This window comes from Athene noctua, chromosome 1, assembly GCF_965140245.1.
Source record: "Athene noctua chromosome 1, bAthNoc1.hap1.1, whole genome shotgun sequence".
In the NCBI taxonomy this organism is placed as follows: domain Eukaryota; kingdom Metazoa; phylum Chordata; class Aves; order Strigiformes; family Strigidae; genus Athene; species Athene noctua.
Window position 1 is genome coordinate 103,375,848 of NC_134037.1, and position 27,988 is coordinate 103,403,835.

Consider the following 27,988-nt stretch of genomic DNA (forward strand, 5'->3'; position numbering starts at 1 on the left):
TCAGCCTCTATCTGGAGCCAGCCTCAGCCTTTTTCTTTCCTCTTAAAACCTGGCCATTTTGATATGAACTGGACGGTGACACTTGAGCGCTTGGTAACACGCTGGAATTTACGTTAAATGAAGAAATAACTTTGCGCATTTAGAAAGAAAAACTAGCCCCATTTCACGCACCCCGACAGCACCTGGCACTAACTGCAATGCCGCCTGTTTCTGGTGCCGGCTTCCCTGTGCCCTTAATCCCCTCAACCTGACTTGACCCCGGTTTGAAAGGCTCCCAAAAGCCGTGCCTAGGAGGGCGGCCCCGCTCCCCCGCCGGCCGAGGCGGCTGCTCACCGCGCCGGCCCCAGACGCAGCCGGCATCGGCTTTCACGGCGGGGGCCCCGCCCCGGCCCCAAGGTGACCGCCCTCCGGCCCCACGGGCGGCCGCTCGGCTCAGGCCCGCCCGGCCGCTGCCCCCCAGCCCGGCCGCTGCCCCCCAGCCCGGCTCCCCCTGCTCCCCTCCGCAGAGCCCCTGCGCCGCGCAGCCCGACGCCTCCCTCCCCTCACCGCCGAGCCGCGGCACCACCCCTCCCCGCCAAGATCCCTGCGCCGCCGGAGGAAATAGTCCCCGCTCCGCTGCCCCCCCCGCCCTCCGGGGGAGGTCCGCGAGGCGGCGGCGGGTCCCCGGTATCGGCGCGCGCGAAAATCCTTCCGCCGCGCCGGCGGCGCTCTGCCGGCATCCCCGCCCCCTCGGCTAGATCCGGCCGGGCCGGCGCGGAGGGATTCCCGGGGGCTGCGCGGCACCGGGGGAGGGGGGGCGCGGGGAGGCGGGGGGCGGTGTGCGGGGGGAGGAGGTGCCGGCGCCGCGGCGGCCCGAGGGGGGGGCGGGGAGGGGGCAACATGGCGGCTCCGTATTAACTTCCCCCCCCCTCGGCAGCCCGCGCTGTCGCCGCTCTCCCCCGCTCCCCGCCCCCCAAGCCCTGACATGCCGGGCATGATGGAGAAGGGAGCGGAGCTCTTGGGGGGCAAGAACCGGGCAGCCCCCAACGGCACCAAGAGCAGCAGCCCCTCCAACGGGCACTACTCGGAGCCGGAGAGCGGCGGCGGTGACAGTGGCGACGAGCACGGTGCGAGCCTGGGGCCGGCCCCGGGCCGCCCCGCCAGCGGGGGGAGGGGGGTGGCGGAGGAGGAGGCGGCGGCGGCGGGAGGGGCGGCGAGAGCCCAGCCGACCCGCCTCCCCCTTCCCCGCGCCGGTATCGGGGCGGCGCGGCCGCTGCTGCTGCTGCTGCCGCCGCCGTTACTCCGCCGCCGCCGCGCGTCTGTACTGCGGCGGGCCGGGCCGCGGCCGCGGAGGGGGCGGGGGGGGGGCGTGCGCGGGAGCGCGCGGCGCGGCCCCGTGGCTGCCGGGCGGCCCCGCTGTGCTTAACGATGGGGAGTGTCTCCCGGGAGCTGCCGCCGCCGCCGTCCCCATTGTTCCGCTGAAATAAACTCCCCCTTCCCCCCTCCGGCCCCCTCCCCGGCGGTCGTCGGGGCTTAATCCGCGGCGGTGGCGGCGGGCGGGGTGGCGGGGGGGGGAGGTGGCTTATTCCGCACGGCCGCGGCGAGGCGGCGGGGGCTCCCGGGCGGCGCGTCCGCCAGCCCGCCCGCCCGCCCGCCCGCCACACGGCGGTAGCCTGGGACGGCGCCCGACGGCCCGGGGACACCCAAGCCGTTAATTTCTCTCCCCCCTTTGCGTTGCAGATGTAGGAATGAGGGTCGGAGCGGAATACCAGGCGCGCATTCCTGACTTCGAGCCCGGTAAATCGCTTTTCGGCTGGAACCTGACATCTTGCCGCCGCCGTTCCCGGGGCGGGAGGGATGGGTCGGTGCTGGGGTGGGCTCGGCTCGGCGTTCTCCCGGCGGCGGGCTTGTATTTATTTGGCTTTCGAGCCTTTGTGTTGGCGATCCGGCGGCGGCGGGAGGTTGGCAGGGGCACCGTCTGCTCCCTGGGCACCCGGGGGCGGGGGGCATCGCGGGGGGAAATTTTCCCTTCATTATCAGCCGTATTATGTATATCCGGCGGGAGGCGGCGAAGCAGAAAAAGGTTGGATGTTTGGGGGTTTGTGTGGGTTTTGTGTTGGTTTTATTTTATTTTTTTTTTACTCCCTCCTTAAACCATAACGTATATGATCCGTTAATAAGGTGAGTTAAAAATCTTTGGCGAGGGGTGATGGATGTTGTCGGGCAGGGTGGGAAGTGATGCGCCCTGCCGGAAGCAGAGCAGACCTGGCTGCGTGCTGGAGGCGCTGGGTGGAAGATGCGCTTGGTGAGGAACTCCTGCCCCTGGTTTTGTGTGCTGTAGTAGCCTCGCTAGCCCCGCTGTTGCAGGCTGAGCTGCTCCTCCGCCTTCCTCACCCCCCCCCTCCACCCCTCCAGCCCCGCCCCGAAGAATACTGGGTACGCTTGCATAGCCTGGTACTCGGTTTTAGCAAGTTCATCGCTAGAATGCTATCTTGCGTTACTACACTGAGCAGTGAGACCGTAGGAGCGTTTATCGGTTTCGCTGTAGTGGTCAGATGAAGCCTATCTACTTTCCTGTTCTCCAAACAGGCTCCATTGGTGTCAGATGATTTCCTACCGGAAGAGGATTGGGCCAGAGCTCCTCACATAGTGCCTCCTAAAGCTGGAGCGAGCCCCTCTTGATGGGCGCAAGTCCCCACAGGCCAAAGAAAAGGCCGGGAGAAAGAAAGGGGGAGGGTGGGATTAAATGGATGCATGATCTTGGCATAAGGGAATGCCTTTCCCCTAGAAAGGAGCGCGTAGTCTAGGGCTCTTTGTTAATAAGACTAACCGTTTGCACCCTTTATTTTTACATTGCCAACATAAATAAAAATGACTGTTTCTAAAGTGTGGCCTGGGCTTGATTTTCCTACAGGCCACTTAAATTAGAAAAACACATAGTGTTTGTTTTTCTTTTGATTAAAAGAACTCTTCACCCCTTGTAAGGGCAACTGAGGTTCTGTGGTTTCAATTTTGTAAACTATATATGCAATAGTATCATTGCATTTGTAATTACAGAACTAATTTAATGCTCTCTTATGACCAGACTTTTAGAGCTCCTAAGCGTTCCTGGGGGGTAGAATTCAACTGATGCTCTTTTCCCCAGTAATTGGGATTAAAATATACTCCTTTATCAATTTCCTTAATGATTTTTTTAATCATTTTTAAGAAGTCTTGTGTGAGAGACATAACGTGTAGTATTCTTCTTAGTGTGTGTATATTAATTATTAGGGTAAGAAGATAGTAACTTTTTTTGGAACATCTAAGTCTCACAACATTTTTTTAAAAAACAAGAAAAGGTCCATGAAGTGTGAAAGTAGAATACATTCTTACTATGTTACCAGATTGGTTATCTGGGGAGATCTCAGCAAAATCTCATGCTTTCATGTTTGGGTTTTTTACCCGATGAGTCTCGAGGCATCATTTCTTAGAGATGGATGTAATGCTGGACAAAAAGCTTTGCTCTTATCATAGCTACACTTACATTGCTACTTTTTGGGGGTTTTTTTAGCAAATTATGTGACAGACACTCCATCATACTTACTGGTTTGCATAGATGGATGTAGGCACTATCTCTAATTAACTGTAGTGGTGTTTCTTCTTTTTGAGAGTTTAGCAGATATGTTAAAATGTGTGTTTATTTACAGTTCTCTGCTGCTTTTTTTAAGCCACTTAAATAGGTGGGAGAAGGGAATCAATGACAGATAAAACTAGATAGGTCTAAGGTACGAAGTCAGTCCTGTGGTACACACACAGAATACTAAAATGAGTAGAATAAATACCAGTCCTTTGGCCTCACTTAGCTTGTGTTGAAAAATATTTGTAAGCAATGCAGTACAACAGTATATTGAGGAATAAAACATTCATGATTAAAGTTGTGATAATAAGCATTTTTTTAACCTGAGTTCATGTATAAAAAGCTTTTTAAAGAAAAAGTGAATCAACTGTTTGTCAGTGTCTCTTTGAAGAAGTGGACTGTGGTTGGAAGCAACAATTAGGAGAAGTTAGTTTAAACATGCTCTTTCTTACCCCTTCTCCCACAATCCCTTTTTTACAAGCAAGCCTTCAGACAGAGCTGTAAGGGAAAGAGCATTTTTAATTGTCACTAGATAGTACTGCAATTAGAGAAATTTTCTCACTGCAAAAAATGGTTTTAATAAAAATCTTCGATCTCCTTTCTTAATTTACTGAATTAATAAACCATCTCCTGCACTCCAGATTTTTGTCTCCTCCTGCTGGTTTTCCTTTATATTCTTGAGGCGAAATTGTTTCTGCTTGTACTTTCTGACCCATCTATAGGTGTAGCAGGATGTTACAAAGTTGGTATCCTTATGTTGTAGGCTGTTTGCATTCTCTTGGCAGGCATAGCGGAGAATGCCATCACTGGAGATGCACCATACTGTTGTGTCATCCACACATGAGAACTGCTACAGTAGTTTTCTTCTCTACTCAGATCTGGATATCCAAAAGGCTTTAGTATGAGTTTTGCTTAATTAATGCTGAAAATTAATGCTGAAATACTTATTTCCCATTTACCCTCTTCTCGGAGAGGGGAGGGGGGGGTGCTGTCAAAAGGAATGTTTCATACTTTTTAAGATTGCTCATGAAATTCATTTCTGTGTATGTCCTGTAACTTTTCTCCCTCTAGTCTTCCTACATGAAAATATACTTTATTAAATTGAAATTATTAAATTGTGTGGTGAGATGTATAAAATTTTCCATTTATTCTATGTAATCTGTCTTCATATTCCCTGATTTTTTTATTTACTTATTTATTTTTCAGATTTCCAGTCCTTGATTTTAGAAAAGTAGTTCTTCCTGTTAGTTTCTGTGGTTTTGTTCTTATTCTCAAAGCTTAGTCTTAAACAGATGATGGTACTTTGTATGCTGAAAACCAATATAGTTTTAAATTGCCGTGCTGCCCCATAATGCCCTCACTAAGTCTTGTGTGCTTCCAGATTTTAATTTTATTCTCAGTACTTAGAGTTATGTACAGATGTTCATCATCCATGTGTACCTAACTTCTAATGCTAAGCTGAAATTTAGAAAGTGTCAGTTTGCTGCTACAGTTTCTCTCTTCTGGAAGCAGTGGAGAGTGCCAGTGGGCCATCTTCAGCTAGCCTTGTTTTCTAAGTGGTATTGGCAGCGGAGTGCAGCTGCTGAAGTTCAGAAACCTCTTCCAGAGTGGCTTGAATGTGGGGTGTTGGCAGGGGGAGACTTGTACTTAACATGTAGCTCATGCTCGCTTGAATACTTGGGGCACAAAGGACAAGAAGTGGTTCTCATAAAGGTAGTTCATGGTCTTGCATATGGGGATGGAGGGGTCCCTGTACTGCAGCTATGGACATCCTGTGTTGAGGACGGGACACCTTCCTTTGGGCTTACCTGTATGCTTTCCTTTTGGTAGTGTGAAGATGCCACCTGAACAGAAACAGTTGTCTAATTCCTGCTGGTGAAACCACTACTTAGAAAAGGGGTGTTCTGGTGGGTGCTGCTTGTCAGTCACGTGAGGGTGGCACTGCCTACGTGATCTCCTGCAAGTGCAAATGATAGGACTCTGAAACGAATTTTTTTCACTTTAGTACTTGAATATTCAATACCTGACAATATCCATGATACCCACTTGTCTGCAAATATCTGTTGGTGTTTGTTGTTTTTTTCTGGAAGGAAAAACTAAGGGTATACTCATGTTAAGTTTAGACATTTCTTGCTCACAATGTGAAATTCTGATGCATCCTCTAGCAGTACTGTTTTCCCCTCATCTCTTAGTTAAAAGAGTAGAGTACAGGGCAGCAGCCATTTATTTGTGATAAAAACTGAGTGGTCAAGATAAATGTGTCTGTAACGTGTTTGCATTACTCTTCATGAAACATTGTGTTCTTAATGTCTAAAAATGGCATGGCTTTTTGTTCTAAAGTAAAATGTTAACGTTAAGGAATTTGTTCTTATATACCAAAACTCTTGTCAGAGTTTAGTACTTCTTATGCCTTGAAACTGGCGCTCTGTGAATGTATGTACATTTTTAACTTGTTGCAGACTTTATGGTGCATTTAGGTTATCTGTCTTACACATCTCATTTTGGAAGACACTTGAGTTCTAGTTTTTCTAATTAACTGGGTTTCAAGTTCACAGTCATAATGGATCTAAAGATTGCAAAGAAGATGGCAGATACAAAACACTGCCAAACTGAAGAGGGAAGAGCAACAAAACATAGTACATAATTAGAAAGCACTAAGTTGTTCTCTTTCCAAAGCATCGATTTGTTTTATTTCCTTCAGTAAGGGGTAGAACCTAAATGTAAAGGGTGGAAGTTTAAAATAGAGTGATAAGTTATTTTTTTCACTGAATAAAAAAAAAAAAAAATAAAAAATCTGTCCTTCTCCAAGAAGGATGCAGGAAAGTTCCTCTGAGGGTGATTCCTCAAGGAATTCATACTGACAGAGGTGTAAATGCTCCAATTGTTGAGCAATGTCTTAGCAAGATAAACTGTTGTAAACAAATAGATTGTAAGAGTTTTATGTAGTAGCATACATTTGTAAAATACTCATGAAAAGTAACTATTAGTTAATGCTTTTCTAGTATTGGGGAATTTTCTTTTACAGTGTGTTTTCAAAAATCAAAGACTCCATGATTTAGTGCTTTCTACAAAGTTGCATCAGTATTGCAAATATTGCTCTGTCCTGATAGGTTAGGTAACTCAGACTGCTTCCCTTGATAAATCCAGCTGGAGGTGAAGAACAAACAAACAAACCCCCCAAAAAACCCAAACAAAAAAGATTACTTTTATACCTAACTACTTTTTACAGCTAGACAATTTGATTGGCTATGAAAATCAAAACCAGTGAGAGAGAAATGAACAAAATTGTTTCTGGCATCATTGTTTGTATGGTTCCTTGTTGAAAGGATCAGGGGTGGTGACTGTATTCTACCCCCTATCTCATGTATTTTTTTGTTTTAAGGAAGCCTAACAATACAGTTGATGCTAATACTCCTATGACAGTGATAAATGTTGAGTACTAATAGACAATCTAACTTCTGGAGGACTGTTCTAACGCAAGTACTTCTAAATTTTGCATCCTTGCCAGCTTTAGCAATGCGCTTTAATGCTCCAATTGTGGTAACCAGTATCCTATCTAATATCCATTTATGATTGAACCTTGTAAGAGTAATGTTCAAATTCAGCCATTCGATGTTTTAAGGAAGTAATGTGGAATGAATGATTTTTATTTTTTCTCTTCCCTTAGTAGCTGGGCTGGACTTCTTAATATGGTTGACTTTTATTTACTGTCCCATGAATAGTTGTTCTCTAGATCATATTTATAAATACTGATACTCACTTGTTTTCTTACAGGTGCCACAAAATATACTGATAAAGATAATGGAGGGATGCTTGTATGGTCTCCGTATCATAATATTCCAGATGCCAAGCGTAAGTCCTTCCCTGCTTAGGAATTTGGATGCTTAAGTATAACTAAATAATTGTTTCTGGTGTGTCTATTCATTCTTTATTTCACACACAGTGAAATTGCTGATTAGTAAGTTAAACACAAAGCTTCTCTTTTTATTTAGAGAACTCTGGGGAAAGGAAACATCACCTTCTCATTTTATAGTTAACTCTTTGTTTCAAATCACACTGCCTGTGTTGTATCATCATCGGTGCCTGTGAAACCTTTAGTTATTAATAAAAAGACCAAAACTTCTAAACATGAGGAGCTTGCTGCTCTGAATTTCTAGGAGAAAGAATAACAATGGATAAATTCAGAAAAAATGTGTTGAGGCCCAGTTCAAGGGGAAATTATTATTGCTGTCTTATCAGGAAAAACTGAGCATCTTCTTCCTTCAAAAGTGATGTGAAATACAGAAGTCATCTGACTAAATGTGATCAGTTGTCTATTCAATCTAGTTTAAACCTGACTTCTATTCTAGAATTTCCAGTAGGATATAAAGGGGAGTAAACTTTGAGGATGCGGTCATGAGAACTTGGCCCTCAGGACAGTTTCTACCTATTACGAGTAGTTAGAGGTTTGTGTTCCTCTACGTTTGAGGGAACATACCTTCTACTACTGCACAACAGTTAGAAATAAAATACACTACAACTGTCATTATTAAACACTTTCTTCATTCCTTTAAAGTACGATTAACTTGGCTTCAGCAGTTCATGACAAGGACATATATGAGGATATAATTATTTCTTTTTCTGAATCACGCTTCCTTTCAACTACATTTGGTTGCTACTTAACTGGGACCTGTAGAATGTGAATGGGAAGAGTTTTATTTCTTTAAAAGTAGAAAAGTACCCACTGAAGATCAAAACTTGCAGTTCTTAATTGCAAAATGATGGAAAGCATTCAGCTCAAAGCTGGCTATAGTACGGCCAAATATGATTTCAAAAATATGTTATTGGTGAATTTGACATAATTACTGAATTTTCATATTCTCTATTGAAAACTGACTTCAAGCCATGGTTAAAATTAATGTTGGTCAGTGAAAACTATTAATACCGAGGATATGCATAATCATTGATCTAGGATCTCTTTACATTAATTTTTAACATGTTTGGGAATATGAACAGTAGAAGTAGTTCAATTTAAAATTAACCCAGGTGTCTGGACACTCCCCAGTGTCTCTGTTCTTAGGAGTGGGTTCCGAGAAGATGTAGCCTTTCGATAACCAGCTAGTCTCTGATTTAAGTAAATAAATTATAAGCCTCTGTGGCTTTGTTGTAGTAAAAATATGGGGGGGAAAAAAAGCATCTTTTTCACTGAGAATTTGTTTATAAAATGAAATGTTGGATTAAAGACAGTGGGCTTAATTATTATTAATAAAAGCTATAAATATATTCAATGTTTTGGGGGAACTGGGCCTATACAGTGTATTAAAGCATGGGAAGACTGTTTTCCCTTGTTAGATGGCTAATTCTGTGTCTCCTTATAGCAGAACTAAAAGTACTAAAGAATGATTCTGACATTGCTTTGTTACAGTGGATGAATATATAGCAATAGCAAAGGAAAAACATGGCTACAATGTGGAACAGGTAAGTGCTGTGAAATGAGAGTGCTCATTTAAAGGATTTTTTTATATAAAAGTATAACACAACTCTTTTTTTTTTCCCTTGGTTACCATTAATTAACGCTGTTTCTCTTCAGGCACGGCAGCAAACACTGCAGTTAAATGGATCTGCATACAGTTGTGGTCTGGATTCTCTGCAAAAGATTGAGCTCTTTGTTTTCATGACATGCTCAGCTTGTAATGTGCACTTTTGAAAGGTTTGGTATGTTTCTTGATACACTGGGCATGTCATGCAATTGTGTGTGTATATTTAGCTAAAGAATTTCTTAGGAAAGCAGCTTACAAATTTAATGTTTGATATTAGAATTCAAATATGGTACAATTTTGAACCATTAATTGTGATAGGGACAGCACTGGAAAGGTTTCTTGGTAATAAAAAAAAGAGGCTTAGAGTGTTTTTTCAGAGGCAGGAAAACAGACTCAAACGCTTGGTTCGAGAGTAACAAACAAGTTCACTTTTTAAAATAAACTTTAGTCACTATCCCGTAAAAAGTACAGGATAAAACTGCTGGTCTGCACTTAGTTCTATTGTAATTTTCTTCATAAATTAACCAAGTTATGTAAAATTAAGATACCTGTTGCAAAAACATATTTAGTGTACAAGTGGAAACAAGTTGTATGATCAAGTTTTGGAGAATGGAAGCTCCTAATGGCAAAGACTTTAGACAATTGATATCTGAAAAAGAGGCTACCAGTGTTATGATGTCCAGAATACATGCAGTTTGGTGATGTTTGTTTATGGTTTGGCTTTTGTTAAGGGAGAGAGGGGGAACTGAGGGATCTCAAAATAAGTTTACACAAAAGACTAATTTTTAAAACAACTTCTCCTACAAAATATTTGTAGTCTGGTTGCAGTGGAATAGAAGTTATCTTTGCAAGAGGTGCTTGTCACTTGCCATTTTTACAAGAAAAGAGGTTTGCTATGTCCAGGTTATTAGAAGATGTGAAATCGGGTTTGGAGAGCTGATGAACAACTCGTGATCATGCCTGCCTTGTATGGTTGAAACTGAGCGGGTTACATTTCCCAATTCCCATGCCAGAATTGGCATCAAATCTGCTATTGATTCTCTGGCAGAAAGTCTAATCAGCATAAAATTCTTTTAAGAATATAGAGAAATGAAATCATGTAAGAAAGTATATTTAAAGTTCCATTCCTTATTAGGTGCACATGACATTGAAGTGGCCATGCTGTTATTTGTGGATTGGAGTGTTGTAGAAAGACCACTCTCACTTTGAACTTTCAGACTTGCATTCTGGGTGACCCTCTGGCTGCTGAAAAATATTTTTTTCTTTTTTGAGTCGGCTGGTAATAAAGGCCTGAAGACCTATAAAGAACTGTGTAGGTGATACATGTTTGTAAAGGAAGAAAGCAGGTCAGATTTGAGCCTATCAGCTTAGTCCATGCTACTTCAGAATTACTGCTGCCATGCCAACCTTAAATTGTTTAGCTTTCATACCTTTAATAAAGTACAGATGTACCCACGCTTCATACAGTCTCCAAAGAGAGTTTTGTAACTAGTTCATAGGCAATAAAATTGTAAATACATTTTGAGAAGGGATTCTGATAGTCAAATTTTAAGTAAATAAATTGCCTTTTTTTATTTAACTTGTATCAAATTTTAGAAAGTTGACTAAATCCAAAAAGGGACTGTTTCTTTTCAAAGGCTCTCGGCATGCTGTTCTGGCATAAACACAATATTGAGAAGTCCCTTGCGGATCTCCCTAACTTCACTCCTTTCCCTGATGAATGGACAGTTGAAGATAAAGTCCTATTTGAACAAGCATTTAGCTTTCATGGAAAGAGCTTTCACAGGATCCAGCAAATGGTAAAGTAATATTTTAATCAGAAGAATTAAATAGTTCAGATGCACTAAGAACAAAGGCTCCTATTTGGCTAAAATTTCATCTTGATTTCTGTGTAAAAGCTTCAGGAACGACCTTGATTATAAGATTTAAGTTAATTTCATTGTGTCTCTTGGACCTATAGCTTTTTACTCTAAGAAAAAAAGTCCCCCCTCCCCCTTTTTAAATAATGTATCCAGAATACATCCCTCCTTTCCATCTCATCCATATGTTTAAAATAATTGGGTGAAGGTGGTTGTAAATAGAGCAGAATTATGATCTTGGGTGGAATTTTAATTTTAAGAGGTATCAATATGTTAATGAATTCTTCTAGCTTCCAGACAAGACTATTGCAAGCCTTGTAAAATATTACTATTCTTGGAAAAAAACTCGCTCTAGGACAAGTTTGATGGATCGTCAGGCTCGAAAACTAGCTAATAGAAATAATCAAGGTGACAGGTAAGTTTTATATTCTTAAGTAGCTAACCAGAGACTGAAGTCTTTCTAGGTAGAGATGTCAGAATAATTTCCAGCCATTACATTTCAGCATGAACCATGCTTTTAGGTTTGAGCATCTGTGGTGATGTGTCTGCTTTTAGTAAGGGGTTTGATACCTGTGCTTTAAGAACTATATCACTCCAGTTGGTGTGAGTTGTAATAACACACTTGAGTGCTTTAATGGATAACTGTAAAAACAAGGGTTTAAAAAAAACCTGAAGCCTGGGAATATGGTTTAGAAATAATGCTTTATTTGAGAAGTCTAACCCTATATTATTGTGTGGGCAGGAGAGTGTTTTTGTGGATGTGGGGGTTTTCTGGGTGCTTTTGAACTAGAATGGAATTAAAACTAAAAGATCAACCACTGTAAAGAGCTGTAGTAATTAGAATGCCCAAGTACTGGTTTATAACAAAACTCTTTATGAAATCTAATTTCAGGAGACTTAGGACTGCTATCAGTCAAAGAGAATTAAAGGTCAAAATAGTTTTAAATTGTCTTGGATAGAAGGGAATGATGTTTCCCCTAGTTACTATAAAATTAATATTAGGTTGCACTTAGTATACTGGAGTTTTAACTTGCACTTTTAAAAAAGTGATTTATTATGTTGAATGTATAAGTAGCAATCTTGTTTATATTGGAAAGTATGATTTTTACATCTATGGAAAATTGCCTAGCTAGATCAAAGGAGTCTGTTTACTTATGTTATTGAAAAGAACTCCCGAAATCTAAAATTCATATGCTTACTTAGTGACTTGTAGCTGAAAAAATACAGAAGAAAATCAATTTGCTTCTAATACAGCATTTTGGGTTGGTTTTTTTGTAATAACTGAAATTTTTTGTGGTGTTTTACGTCCATTTATTCAGAAATTACATTGTGTGAATGACTGGATTGGGCTCAACTAAACTAACTTATCTTTTAAAATCTTTTCTCTTTGATTTGGTTCAGCAGATTTCATTCCCCTCCCCCAAATTACTAGACCTTGAGTGCTTTGATGAAAAAGCAGTCCTGTGTTTTCCCATCTTATATTGTCCCCTTTAGCTCCTCAGAAACTTCAACAAGGGTTTATTCATCCATCTGGTGCAGTGGTTTGAAAACTGAGCTATTAAAACTAATGTGGCAAATAAAAGGTTGTTTCTAGCCTTGGTATATAGTTGACCATGTGAGTGTTCATGCTGGCACAAGTGGTTGAATTGAAGAAAGGTGACACCACATATTTTGGCAGCAGTACCAGCATTGCTTAAAGAAATTTTAAAACTACAGTTTAGGATTTCTTGTTTATCATAATAATTATTAGAATTTAATAAAGGAAATATGTTTGTAACAGTTCTCCTTTAAAAACTGCAAGTTACTTTGAGATGCCATATACTTCGAGTAGATAATTCTCTTACCCTGATACATATTTATATTTGGGGTTAACAAAATAGATAAAATGACCACCTTCTTATAATCTGTCCTCAGTGATGATGATGTAGAAGAAGCTCATCCAATGGATGGAAATGATAGTGATTATGATCCCAAAAAAGAAGCCAAAAAGGAGGTAACAGATAGCTTAACGGTGAATGTCAGTTTGTTTTCTGTCAGTGTGTTGCTGTGAAGAATATGACTTGTAGTAAAGAGATTTAGTTTGCAGCCTGTTGAAATCACAGGGGTTTTAGGTGATCAAGATCTTGACAACTTCTGACTGAAACAAAATTTTATCGTATATTTTTGCCATTCTGTGGACATAAATCCATCTCTCATTATCTTGACTATTTTCTGAGAGATCTTCAGGTTTTATAAGAGATGTATGCTATTGCTACCTGGTAAAATATTCCCCCTGCCTCTGTCTCATTAATATGTTTACAGTTCTACTGGTTGTGCTTTATTGGAATGTAAATGTTTTCTTCGCATTTTAAAATTAAATGACACTTTTCCATTAATAACTCTTTTTGTTCTTTCAAAGCCACACTGAGGTTATGCATTTCAACTAAAATGTGGCTTTACTGAGATGATTTCCACTAATAAATATAGAGAAAAACATTTTTATCTTCTCTAATGAGCACTTAGAGCTGGCTTTACAGATAACTGCTGTGTTTGGAGTATGTTCAGGTTTTGGGTTTTTTTGGGTTCGTTTAGTAAATATTAAGTTATTTATGAACAAGACTAGAAAAACACCGAGTGTGTTTCCTTGATCAACTTAATGCATTTGTGATTTTCCTAAAATGGGATAGTTTGTGCTTCTTGAGAATAAGAGGAGAGAGAGTGCAAAACCTCAACATTCCAGTGATGTGGTATCTAGGATTATTAATAAGCTCTGCAGTTCTACCAAAAATGATGTTGAGTAAGAGGCTGATAGGCTTAGATTCCATTCTCAGCTTTGCAGTGACCTTCAATGTATCACTTTAACTGACGCAGGGGAAAAAAAAGGACAATTACAATTGCCCCTTTCTGTAAAAGAGTTTGAGATTTTAATTTTTTTTTTTAACGTGCCAGGGTATGTTTTTTAGACCTTGCAATGGCAGAAGGTCTAATAATGAACCTTTTTTACTTTTCATTCTGCTGTTGTAACATTGTTCTTGCAATCTGTTGATTTGAGTTGCTGCCTAAGCCACTTCTAAATAGGGACTATTTTTTTTCAATTTACTTTCCTTGGTTACTCTTTGAATTGCTGCACGCAGTCCAGAATGAAAGCAGTGTGTTCATAAACTTCTAGGAACAGGACAAATAGGTTTTGCAGTTTCTGATGAACTATTTGGATCTACAGAAGATAATTTTGTGATCTGATATGTCCGGTGGGATTTGCGTACTTTCACATCCTAAACTGAGTAGGCTACTTGAACGCACAGAGCAGTGAAAGCTTTCTGTTATCAGAGAAAACTAAAACAAGTCAAACACTCTAGCTTGGCAGGACAAAAGCTTGAGTGAACATTTTTGCTTTAAATCCAGATTGAATAGACAGGAACTGCAATTTCATACTGAAAGAGCAATGCAGAACCAAAGAACCGAATGGTATAAATTGGCCAGAAGTAAATTTAACCTTGAGATTTTTAGATGTCAAAGATGTAAGGCTCTATATCAACTTTCCAAGGAAGAGCAAATATCGTAAGTGCTTTTAAGATGGCCTCTACGAAGTCTGCAGACTGGATTTAGATGTTATGTTGGAAGAGAATGTGGCAGAAGGTCAAGCATAGTAGAGGAAAATACTGTTTGCTGATCTGTACTAATGCTACAGAACATAATAATAATGGCTGCTGCAATTTGTTTTATCTTCACTGTGATCAGATGACCACCCCCTCATAACCTATGTGGATGCTAGCAGGGAGGAGCAGTAGGTAGCTGCTTGAAGTAGCAAAAAGCCTGAATCCCATCTCTGTTCTGGTACTAAGCATTGCTTTGAATTGGAAAATCCCTGCGGGGAAAGTCACTTTTGCTTCTCTGCTCCTGGTCCGTAGGGAACCTATGTGGTTGCTCTATGGGAGTCACATACATGCAGACTAGCTGTTGTGCAGCAATGCCCCTTGAAGACAAAGCTGGAATTTTTTAGGTGTCCAGATCTATCAAAACAGCAGTTACAAAGAATTCCATCTCCTCTTTGCTATCCCTTTCCACTTCAAAAAAGCAAACAGCAAAGGCTTAAGTTTGCTAAATTACATGGATTTTTATAATGGCTGCAAAAATATATCCATCTTTTCTCGTCCAACTTTCAAATCCTCTCCCAAAGCAAACAGCACTATCGCTGTCCCTAGAGTGCCCGCCACAGGAGAAACTGTCATCTTGCATGCTTGCCCATCCTGGTTGACTTTCTCTACTTCTTTTCCCCTGATCTTCACCTGAATTCTTCATATCTGATCAGAAGTAAACGTGTAAATTCACTGATTACTTAGTTTAGACATGTAATAAATATATTCTTTACCTTCTGCATATATAAAAGGTTCTTGATTTTTTTTTCCCCATCTTTTACAGTATTCACACTGGTTTCTATACCATTTATTGTATTTTCAACCATGTTTAAAAAAAAAAAGTTTTGAAAAGTGACCTTTCTAAGACTAATGTAGGGTTATCCCACAAATGACTGGTGTGCTCCATCAGCTCATCTGCAAGATGTAGTTTGGATACTACATGCAGAGGAGGATGTTAGCTTAGGTTTTCTTTGTCATAAATATGACATTACAATGCTATGTGATACATTATTCTTTAATAAAGTTGTATAGAAGATACTGTTATTCTTTAATGATTTATTTCTTGTAAATTAAAGGGCAATAATGAGCAGCCTGTTCAGACCAGCAAAATAGGTCTGGGTAGAAGAGAGTATCAGAGCTTGCAGCATCGCCACCATTCTCAGCGTTCCAAATGCCGTCCACCAAAAGGCATGTACCTGACCCAGGAAGATGTGATAGCTGTTTCCTGTAGTCCCAATGCAGCCAACACAATTCTTAGACAGCTGGATATGGAACTAATCTCATTAAAGCGACAGGTACCATGGGTTATTGGTCTTGTTTTGTTTTCATCTCAGATTGTTCTGATTGTAATGATTTTGAAGATTATCTGTGAAGATTCTGAAACTTCTTTAATGTGAGTCTTCCTAATTTTGTTCCACAGTTATCAGAAATGCTGGACACTAGCTGACTAGCTATTCAGTGTGTTTTGTTTTTATGTTCATCTGCTCTTGTGGATAATATGAAACAAGATGACTTCCTTTAAAAATAAAAAAAGAAGGGAGGGAAGTATGGCATGAAAACAATGTTAAGGGTTTGGGGACAGGAGAAAACTGAAGTCACATTTCATTTGATTTTTTTTTTTAAACTTCGTTAAAAGTATTTGTGTGACAAGTAAGAATAAGACCAGTGAAGCAGAGGAAGTTATTTGTTATGCTTAAAACTATACCTGTTTTTCTGGATGTCCTTCCCCACATACCATGAAAGGGAGGGGGCGGGAATCATGGGCTTAGTTATTTCTCTGTTTGCATTGATGAGCTTTCTATTTCTTATTAAATTTAGAAAAGCTTTGTAGTCTTCACCTTTAAGAGGACAATTACCTGCGTCCTTTGCATGAAGAAGTTAACTTTTAGCACTTAAAGTTGAAACACAGAATTTATCCAGCTTCTAAGAGTACAGCAGTATGTGCATGCTTGCTTTTTAGGAGCCATGGGGCTACAAAGTCAAGGCTTATCTTCTGGAATTTCTGTTTCCTTGTAGACCACTAAGAGCTGCCATGTTGCAAAATCATGGAGTGAATAAAGGGTTTCATGGGGTTTTTGCTCCCTTGTATTCTTTTGCAGGAGAAATATGCTTCTTTCTGTCACAGCAGGACTCTGGGGCTAAATAGCATAGGTGGGTTTCACTCTTTAGCCTAAGTGTAGGTGAGTTACAGCCTTGAGGTTGTGTTTCTCTTTTTTTCTTGCAGTGATCTTGGAGATGCAGCCTTTGGAATCTCCCACTGAGTTGTCTGCTTTTGTGTCCATACTTAAGAACACTTGTAATAGCTGTGCACCATAGTATGCAAAACTATTTTCTTATCTATGTTACATTATGTGCATCGTTGTCAGGTTTAAATGGTTAATAGATCCGTATATGTACGATTTGGAAGCTCTCTCCTTTTTATAGACTAAGATATTTTAAATCATTTCAAGAATCACCCTTAAAGGAAATCATGATGATCTGAGGTCAATAAAAAGCAGTCTGTCAGAAGGAACTAACTGGAAACATCTCACTTTTATTTTTTCCAAAGTGCTTTTTGGAGAAGGAAGAAGTTAATGTATACAGTACATCTCACTTAAGATTTCTAAGAATCAAGTTTTGTGTCTAGAATATTCTGCATTATTCTTCAAGAACATACGCACCATTATAAAAACTTGCTGGTTATGTCCTACTATTAATATTCCTGCAGACAAACTGTTCTTTTGAAAGACTGGTTTAAATATTTTTCTCTCCATAGTAAACTGTGCTGTATTTTTAATTTTTTTTTTTTTTAAACAGTTAAAAGTAGTGAAGCCTTAAACCGTAATATTTCTCTTTCTAACTTAGGAGGTACACTTGTGGCAATCCTAGTGAAGATATATGTGTAAAGTGACCAACTTTCTTTGTGGAGCTGATTAACTTTGTTGTTTTTGACCAAGGTTCAAAATGCTAAGCAAGTAAACAGTGCACTTAAACAGAAAATGGAAGGCGGGATTGAAGAATTCAAACCTCCTGAGGTAAATCAGAATAAATATTAGAACTTGTGGGCTTGCACTTAAATTAGTGGGAAGCTACAGAAATGTGTTTTGCTGCAGCATAGTGTTTGCATTTCAGCAGCAGCTTAAACAGGATCCATTGAATTACATGCAGGGGTGAGTGTGACTTCTTTACAAGAAATTAGTGGTAGGCTTTTTTATGACAACTGGCTGAATAAAGAAGCAGGCAAAAAATAAAATGGTCATGTCTGGTTATGACACTAGGAAGCTGAAACTTAATCCTTGTTTATGGTTGGGGGTTTTGCTGATTAAAAGTAGGTAATGTAGATTGCTAGCAGTAAATTCTGTGTTCCCTGTGAAAACAGGACTATATATACATTTGGGCATCTGAAGTGATTGATTTATTACTATTGAAGTTCTCATTTTCCTTGTTTTAAAGGCTTGGGTATGAAACATAACATGAATGCAAAACACTCCAGAGACTAAGTCCTAATAGTTTAGAAAAATGTAACTATAAATTCAAATTCTGTCTGCATAAAAATCATTAGCTTATGCGTAAGTTATGATATAGCTCATATTAAGAACTACAATAAAACGGTGAAAATAGAAAAACTATTGGTGTAGTTCTAAGCTCAAATCTTTAAATGCTGCTTCCTCTTCATGAAAGCAATCTTAAACTATAAATTTATGGCTTATAAGCAAGAAATTTTACCTATGTTACAAAATGTAGTGCAAGTAAAACACATTCTGATGCTCAGATGTTTTGTAGCTCTGGAAACATTTTAATGATCTTTGTGCCATTTTTCTAATTTTAATAGTCTAATCAGAAAATCAATGCCCGTTGGACCACGGAAGAGCAGCTTCTTGCAGTACAAGGTATGTTAATAGTAGTAGCGACTTGAAATCTGATGCAGAGGATTTGCAGAGATATTTAGGTATTTATGTTTGTATTTCCCTCTAATGAAAAGCTAAACTTTATCTGGTCTCACAAGAAAGTCACCGGGAAAACAGCAAAACTAGTGAGAATATTTAGAGCATTCATTCAAGCAACATGACACTAGTCTTTCAATTACCCATATTAAGTTTCAAATAGAAAAACTAAGCTGGGTTTAACAACTGTAGTAGTACCAAAAAGTCCCTTCAATCATCTTCTAAATCACCTTACATTAATATCTCTGAAGTGGAAGACTGAAGTAATAGTTGACATAATAAAATTTGAAGCAAACACCTAAGATACCTCTCCGTATTCTTAAAGTAGGAAAAAGGAGAAATAAGGTTGCTTTACAGTTACTTTTCTCTGTTTGTGAGGGAATAGAAGAGTAGATATATACTCAGTGGAGGCCTTTTAAAGAGTCTGAAGCTGGATACGGGTACTTGACTGAGTGTCTTAACACAGAAAAAACATTTTCTAGTAGGCTATTGATACAGCTAATTTGAAGTTATTTCATTTATATGAAGGAAAACTGTCTCTTGTTTTGCTTTAACATGCGCTACCTAATCAAGGAACATGCAAATGAAGTACCTGGAGAGCCTAACGCTGTCTTGAAGACACTATATATTGACTCACTTCTGTGCATCACCTTTAAGATAATATAATCAGCTCGGTTATACACATCTGCTTTATTTCCCTCTACTTTTCACCTTTAAAATGAAAGACTGAATTTTAGTATAAAACCTTCAGTTGGATCAGGATATCAGTGTAAAATTGTCAGGTGTGCCGTATCTGGTAGTTACTAGCCTGATGACTGAACCAAAAGTTAGGTTTACTTAGAAGTGTGAATGGAAATGCTGAAGAGCATGGTGCGTCTGAAGTCATGCCTGTCAGCTTACATGCCTCAGACTGGGATTTGCATCTCCAAAGCATTTTCTAAGTTCATCCTCTCAGTATTGCTAACAAGCTCGCTTTTTAAATTTTGCTCCCAAATGCAACTGAAGATGCCTGTTTTTAATATGATAGTTTAGTAAGTAGAATGCTTGCTGGATAAGTGGGGAACATCCAGGTTCGCTGTGTCTGCCTTAGCATTAAAGTATTCAAACCATCTTGCCTTTTCATAGTTTAGTTATCAGAGCTCTCAGTAAGCATCAGTTTGGGAAGTGATAAGAATGCATTCAGCTTTTGTTAAGCTATGGCACTATGTGACTGACAAGGTAAATAATAAAACTTGAGTGTGGGCAAGGAAGAATGAGGGTTAGTGATGACCTCTCCTGGAGAGGAGTTCTAGTCTTATGGTCTCTTCTCTAGGGAATGTTTTTCGTTTTATAAAGGTAGTCAGCCTCAATACTTAAGGGTGGGGTGAGAAATCAGGCCTTCTGGAAGAAGCTTGTTTTTCTTGACTTTACAAGTGCTTCTTATATGTATTGTTTCCTTTTTAGTCCCCTTCCTTTGCCACTGTATAACATGGAGAACTTCAATGCCAGGAACAAAGTATTCTTACTATCCCTCCCTTACCTACTGCCTGGTATTAGAGTCTCCCTCCTGGAATGAGAGTGCTGTAGGTATTAACCTCCCATCCCTCAGGCTAAGGACCCTGATCTCTTGCTTCAGAACAATTGTTTGAGCTAGTAGACATGTGTGAAGGAGCCATGCTGGTTTTTTCCCTGGCTCTGTTTATAGAAGAAGGTAGCCCTGGTTGCTGTACTAAAAGCTACCGTAATGCGTGTTAGGCTTGAACTCAGAAGTTGACTTGAGCATGGTGACATTTGGTTTGTACATTTAAAATAGATTTATTTCATCAAATGTACTGATACATTTTAGCATGTGCTTTTAGTAATTTTACAGAAATCATAAGCATTAAGCAGGTAGGTGGCACTTCTGTGATTTGTTCACTTGAATTCGAACATTAAATCCAGCTGTGGAAATCATAAAAATAATCTGCAGGAATATAATTTTGGTACTGTTTTTCCTAAACATGAAAAAAAACTCTGTTATCTGTGGGCTAATCTCACAAGATTGGCAGTAGTTGAAGAGGAGGTAATGAAAAAAAACACCTTAAAATAGAACTGTGTGTGTAATTTTAAAAGCAGCGTGGCTCCCTGCAGTGGACTTGTGGACTCGGATTTACGGTCTCTGAGATGATCTTTTGCAGTATAATTATCAGGTTACTGTTCATTTTTGAATAGTTACTGAATGTAATGGGCCAGTTCATCACTTCATGTGTTCTTAAGTTGCAAACTTTATTTATGTATAGAGATGTATAAACATGATAATCTTTTCAAACTAACATCTCAGCCATATGAAAATTGCAGTTGCAAAAATGTTCTAAGACTTGTTCAACAAAACTTTCATTGAAAAGCAGTGCATGAGTTTCATAGCATTGCAGTGGAAAACAGTTGGGACAACCAGGATCTAACTCTGTGTAAGGTAGTTGCCAGGAGCACTGTAATCCCATCACTGTGAAACTGCAGCTCTCATAACCCAGAGGTTACTGTTAACTATTTCCACCTCATTGTGGTACTGTATTATATTGCTTTGGACCCAGGCTAATGTTTTGTGTGCCTCTCAGTGTTTGCTGTGCTGCACAACATTAAGCAGCATAGACAGCATCAAACTTGGATTTATGAGTTTCTCCGAGTTAGACATTTAAGATTAAACATTGTAATAGTAAGCATGCACGTATTCAAGTGCACCTTTGCACGTGGGCAGAGGTTTTCAGAGCTTGAAGGATTCCCATGATCAGGGCTACTTTCAGATGAGCCAGGAGAAAGACATTCATATATGGGAAGTGAGGCTGGCTATGCAGTCATCTTTTTTTTTTTTTTAACTTCACTTTAAGCAACCTAATAAAATTATTCTTACTGAATAACACTTCAAACACTTCAGAAATAATTTGGGCAGTGTTTAGGACAGAATTTGTATAAGGATGTGTAAGTAATGTGCACATGATTTGAAAGGGATGGTGGGTTGGCATCAACTCTTAGAGGTATGCAGCACCTTATGCATAAAACTTTCATAAACATGTATTGAACTTCCTCTGTTTCTGATGCAGCTTAAAAGGTTTTTACTATGTCATTGTATACAAGTCGTTGTGGTGATGATAGAGCAGTACTAAATGACACTCTAAAAAGAATCCAAAATGAGTAGTGCTGTGTGTAGCTAAACTAAGGAAATTTTATGTTCTTTAGATATTTCTTATAGTTGGGCTCTTAGCGAAGGCAAGATAGACTGTTTTCAAGCTGTTTGCTTGGAAATAGGCTTTGCAACCTTATTGTTGATAACTTTAGCTGAAGTTAGCCAACAGGCTCCATCGTTTTGCAGATTAAGGAGAAGGAAGCAGTATAGACAGCATAGTAACAGAAAAGGCTGAAATCACTAGAAGTCTGAATTAGGTTTCAAACAAAAATGTGCTTTGTTCTGCTGGGCACTTTGTTCACTTGATTAATTGTACAGGATGTTAGATATGTTGCAGCGGCTGTTTAATGATCATTATAAGTTAGGGTGGTAATGGTAGGGCAATCAAAGTATATTAAAACACTGGAGGGAGCACTCAGCGGGCACACACAGCTTTTAAGGAGTATAGTTCATACCTTTGTACAACTGATAAAGCACAGAGCCAAATCCCTGTCTTTGCTTTGCCTAGATACATGCCCTCCCAACACAGCTCTGCTGGTCCCTTTGTTTTTTTTTTTTTTTCTAAGGTTCTTGCAGTCAGGATGGTTGCATTCTTTCATAAGCCCCAGAAAAGATCTTAAATAATGTAGCTGGGGTTTTGACGGCTGAAACATCAACTTCAGCTACAGAAATTGTGACTATTCTGGAGCTGAACTTTCCTCTTAAACTGCAGTGAGTGTACATTATCACATCAGAAGTGCCTGTTAATGAAGGAAGTAGAAAGAAGCAGAACAAGCTGATGGTCATACTCTTCACAATTAAGTTGAAAAGGAACATAGCTTTCAGATTTGAAACAACTCCCACTTTCTGAATTCTTTTCTTCGCTTTCTGAAGTGAGGCATGAAATCAGGCATAAATTTCTTATCCTATAATGAGAGAGTGCCTGTCCTCTAAGCACTGTAATATGTTCTGAATGAGTTTAGTTATCAGGAGCTTCACAGAAGAAGTCAAATTGTAATTCACTCATGCATAGCCGAGAGCAAAAAATTAGTCTTCTGTTTACTCAGTCTGGAATAAAACTCTGGTTTTTTATTTCTTTTAGTCTCCAAGCTTTTGGACAATTGTGATTAAAAAATATACTTTGTGCAGCCAAAAACCGTGTTCTAGGATGCTGGAGAGTTAGAGGATTTTTTTCTTAAGCAGGAGAGATGAGGAACTAGACCCATACCCTAAATACTGGGACAAAATCAATAAGCTTTAGGTTATAATTCCAATTTTAGGTTAAAAACTATGGATTGTTGTACTCGGGGGGGGGGTGGGTGGGGGGTGGGTGTGTGTGTGTGTCTTATATGCTGTTATCTGCAAATGTGGTTTTAGAACTTTAAAAAGTACATGTTGGGATTTTCTTGTGAAGTATTTTCTTGTGAAGTGCTTGTAAACAATGTGTCCTTCTGATGTCTATATGAAAATGAATGAAAAGAACGATATAGAGATCTTCTGTCATGCTGCTGCTTGCTGGAGGATTTGATGCTAGAGGCTTCTGCTGGGTTGTCTTATAACAGATACCAATAGCTTATATTTACTTACATTCCCAGGGTGGTTGTCCCAAAACCACAGATTTTTCTACCCAGCTCACATGGTAAATGAAAGCTTTAAAAAGACTTTGTCAGGTGAATGCTTGCCAGTTGCTCTTTGTAGCCTTGCTAGAGCATGTCACAAGTGCAGGAATGAGCAGTATATTGTGACTTATGGAACTGTGCCCCTCTGTTCTGCCCTGTGCTTGGTCCAGTTGTTACTGGCCTCTGCCACTCCTGCTGCACAGGTCATGGGCAAAGAAACATCTGCGTGCTGCTGGCACAGAGGGAACCTGTAGATGCTGTCAATGTTTGTCACTTGCTGTTTCTAGTGTTATACTCTGTTTGCAGCTACACACACATGTTCAGTCACCTTCCCTCTCCTGTCTTGAACTTGTCTTGGGCTTCTGCCCTTAACTGCAAGCACATTGAAGGATCTACTTTTATTTGTCAGAGGCCAGATCTCTGTGGTTTTAGGTTGGGAGGCTTGGTGAGTAAGCCAGGATCTTTTAAGAAGAGTGGGTAATGACCTTTCAATAAAGTTCTTGATTTGTATGTTGACAGCTGTGCAATTAAAAAATATTTTGTTTTAATGGAAATTGAGGCCTTCTCCTAATTGAGAAGTCCTCCTAATTAGCGAGTCCTTGGTTTTCAGGTCCCATAGGTTCTCTCTATAAATACATCACACGTAGCTGTGTCTGACTGATTCTTCACAGCTATGTTATTTACTTTGCCTTCCAGGTGTCCGAAAATATGGTAAAGATTTTCAAGCTATTGCAGATGTAATTGGCAACAAGACTGTTGGCCAAGTGAAGAACTTCTTTGTAAACTACAGGCGTCGGTTTAACTTAGAGGAGGTATTGCAGGAATGGGAAGCGGAACAAGGAACCCTGGCTTCTAATGGTGATGCTTCTGCTTTAGGGGAGGACACAAAAAATACTTCTAATGTGCCATCAGGAAAGAGCACTGATGAAGAAGATGAGGTGTGTTTTGTGTACCAGAAATAAGTAAGCATGGGTTGAGGAACAGCATTTTATTTAGTGATATAATGTAAGGTTAACTGGTGTGGAGTGGCAAACCGCATTCTAAAGAATGATGATGAGCTTGCATAGAACTTCAGCCAATGTCGTTAACCAGCTGGGAGCAGGACTGCACCTTTCATAGTGACGATCACGTTACTGTTTTATTGTTAAGATACAGTTCTTGTTCTAGAAGAAGACTCTTGCTTCGTAAATATTTTTAGTTCTGCTATAATATTTTGGTTGGTGATTTCTTTTCAGTAACTTCTCAGTTTTTTGGTTTTGTTTTTTAAATGCTGTTTCCTGTGTAGTGGACAGTGGCAGCCCATCTGCATCGCGTTCTGGCTGGGATGGCTGTTCACGCAGTCTTGTCTTTGTCCTTTGTGCAGGCACAAAGCACTCCGGCCACTCAGTGTTTAGGCCCTTCACCTCCAGCACAGGCATCTGCTCCAGCACCTACCGCTCCCATGGCAACTTTAAATCAGCCGCCCCCGTTACTTCGTCCAGCGCTTCCTGCTGCTCCTGCTCTCCATCGTCAGCCTCCGCCACTTCAACAGCAGGCGCGATTTATTCAGCCAAGGCCGACTCTAAATCAGCCTCCCCCACCACTCATCCGCCCAGCTAATTCCATGCCTCCTCGTCTAAACCCAAGGCCGGTGTTAACCACGGTTAGCGGCCAGCAGCCGCCCTCGCTTATTGGAATTCAGACAGAATCTCAGTCCACTCTGCACTGAAGAAATAAAGCAGAATTATGCTAACTCCTACATTTGAAAAATTGTATCAATGTACTTTTTTTTTTTTTTCCAAATAACGAAGGGGAGAAAAGAGCAAGCCTTCACAGGTATCAGACCAGTTTTACAGAGGAGCAAGCTAATAACTCGAAACGGAAACACGTGAATGACCACCTGTATAAAAATATTTTTATGTCAAAGACTTGTACAGCAGAACAATGCCTACAGTACAGCCCTCCTCTATATAAATTAACTGTTGAAGGAAGCTAACTTCTTAAATGAATAAATGTTCAACACACCAAGATTTTGTTTAACTGATTTTTACTCTATTTATTTTATTACAGTTCTTTGTAGTCAAGCATCTAACTACAGGAAAGTAGTTTGGCAAATCTAGGAATAGATAATATTGTAGGAGACTTAAATGTAGCATTGGGTTTTTTGTGTGTGATTTTTTTTATTTTTTATTTTTTACCTTTTAGTGGAAAAAAAAATGGCCTTAGGTTCAGAATTTTTGGCCCTGTTTAGATAACAGTAGAAGCATTTCACGCACTTGTAAAATGTAGGTGTTTCTTCTCTTTGTGTTTTTCCCAGAACAATATTTGAAAAGATACCATCTTATTAAATACTCCTCTGAAAGAGTATTCTGAAGACTCAATGAGCTGTTGTACCAAACTTACTAAATCTCACATGTGTTCTACTCATAGAAATTAACTGAAAACAGGAGTCCAGTTTCCTGTGGCAGTATCTCTTGTGGGTTGGGGTGGAGAGAGGTAGCAACTTCCACCACCCAGGGGATGACAGGAGAGGAACCATATAGCAAGAAACATTAATTTAATTTGTTATTCCACTAATTCTTCTAATTTAAGGACAGTAGAGTTTCATTCCTCTGAGAATGGCTGTCTGCAGTTTGTGTATGTTAGATCATTGATATGTTGCCTGAGAATTCATGAGGGAAGTGTAGAGGCTGATGGTGGTAGTAGAATATTGTGGCAGTAGAGTTGCCTGCTGCCAGCCCAGTCTTACTGTTAAATGATTATCTCTGATTTCTGCTATTTCTGGCAGAGTTGATTAGCTGGGTTAAGGTTTTTTGTTTGCTCTGTTTTATTGACTAAGTAAAATCTGTATTGGTGTTAATTATTGCTTCCAAATTTTAGGAGATTGAAAGGTTTTCTTTCTGCTGTATTCTTGTCTGAAAACTTGATTTATGCCCAGCAGTGTTTTGGGGGTAGGGTTTTTTTTAGTTTATTTTTAAAAAGTCTGTGCCTCTACCCTCCAAGCAAACCAGGCTGCAAATTTGAGTAGCACTGTTTGTGTGATCTGAATCAAGCTATCAAAAAATACTGCATTCTTGACTATGTAATAACATTCGTGTTGACTGCCATATTATTTAGAAAATTATTTTTGCTTATAGCTGAAATGGTGTTTGAAAATCCTTTAAAATCCATTCTGTTACTAACTAGATTTGCCCTTGACTAAAATGCAACTTTTTTTGAAAAGGGAATGTACTCTTGTTAGGCTTTTTCACAGATAAATTGGATGGACTAATGAACAGTTTAGCGGCTGACTAAGGTCTCTCTTAATGTGCAAAAGGAAGTTCTTACATCATCAGATCCTGTTTAATTTGTAAATCTAGTATTAAAGTCTGATAGTTGTGGCCTGAATTGCAGTCAAGGTGTTGACCTTTATGGTTTAGTTCTTCATTTAAAAATATTTTCAGATCAAACTTGAGAAATTTTCATTTCCAAACAGCTTTCACTGGTGTGTTGAGGTCTCGTACAAAAGGTCCTTTTGCAGGCAAGTAGATGCTTAGCCACTACGTGAGCATCAGATGACCTCTCATCTAAGAAAAGCAGCATTGTTAAAAAAAAAAAAAAAGCACCAAGGAATTTGTGGTCACTGAAACTTGTGTTCTGGGAGTCCTAAGTGTCCCCTCACCAGCTACACACAAATCTGACTGCTCTCCAGACTTTGATACAAAACTGATCTGGTACATTTGACATCCTAAGTATCTCAGTTTAATTGTCAACAGTGATAACATACATCTTCAGGATTTTTTTTTTACTTTTTTTTTTAGCATTGAGTCTCCCAGGTGTGTGTATTGTACCTTTGCTAATTTTTGTCTTGTCTCTTGTCGATAGACTTCAGTATGCAGAATGTTGGGTGTTGCAGTACAGTTGGCCACCACCAACTGCTATAAAACTGTTCAGTACATTGTAATTCCGTTTAATCTTGTTTAAATATTCTATAACTGGGCAAAGGTGCTGTATTTGAAGGGGGGAGGGAGGGTCAGAGATAGGTAGTATTTCTTAATTTACATACACTGTAGCACACAGTAGGGAACTCCTAGCATTTGTAGTACTAAATAAGTATGTACATAGCAAAATGTCTTTATTGTGTGCTTTGCAGAATATGTGCATACAGTTTGCACGTCCTGTTTTGGGGGGTAGGGTTTGTTTTAAGCAGTGTTTGCCTGGAGAGTGATATGCTTGCTGCTTAATCAAAGGATTAAAGTTTCAAAGAAATCTGTGTCTTCTATTTTTATGTACCTTGTAATGGTCTAATATGTTAGGGCCCTTATACTGTGATTCTCTTCTAAATTCATTTATATTTTTTTAAAAATTAGAAATAAAATTATACAATGGTGTTGATTTCAGTGGGGAATTTCTTTTGCCGTATCTAGTCTCCTGTTTTGTAATGTAGTAATGAACTCTGACTTCAAGGTTGGCTTAATTTTGTCACTTTAAAAAATGTAAAATGTTTGCACACTAAAGTTTGGCAGAGAACGTGTATCCTACATTGTTCAAAGCTAATGTAACTACAGCTTTTTGTACAGTTTATTTTAGTTAATAAAGCAAAACGGTACTAAAAAATGACAGGTTTTCCAAATGCAAGGCATAATCTGAACAACATGTCTTCTAGGAACAACACTTGCAGAATACGGCTGTACAAGAACTATCGGATTTAATTGTTGCACTTTAAATCAGAATGGGTATGAAGTTAAGCAGGTATTTCTGCATTAATAAAACAATCACTAAA

The 27,988-nt window shown here is 39.7% G+C and overlaps 1 protein-coding gene across 7 annotated transcripts; it reads left to right on the plus strand.

The window, feature by feature from the left end:
• The first annotated feature begins 817 nt into the window (after nt 1-817).
• On the plus strand, nt 818-27,988 carry RCOR3 (REST corepressor 3). Of its 7 annotated transcripts, none has more exons than XM_074897150.1 (12): nt 818-1,106; nt 1,720-1,776; nt 7,370-7,447; nt 9,000-9,052; nt 10,752-10,913; nt 11,264-11,388; nt 12,888-12,984; nt 15,664-15,882; nt 17,524-17,601; nt 18,399-18,456; nt 23,944-24,185; nt 24,611-27,988. In XM_074897150.1, exons 1-12 carry the CDS (start codon nt 965-967, stop codon nt 24,953-24,955), a joined length of 1,656 nt encoding a protein of 551 aa, XP_074753251.1. In that variant the 5' UTR covers nt 818-964; the 3' UTR covers nt 24,956-27,988. The 7 variants fall into 7 exon arrangements, with proteins under 7 accessions (XP_074753251.1, XP_074753252.1, XP_074753256.1 ...); XM_074897151.1 differs by having other exon boundaries at nt 12,888-12,966; XM_074897155.1 differs by lacking the exon at nt 23,944-24,185.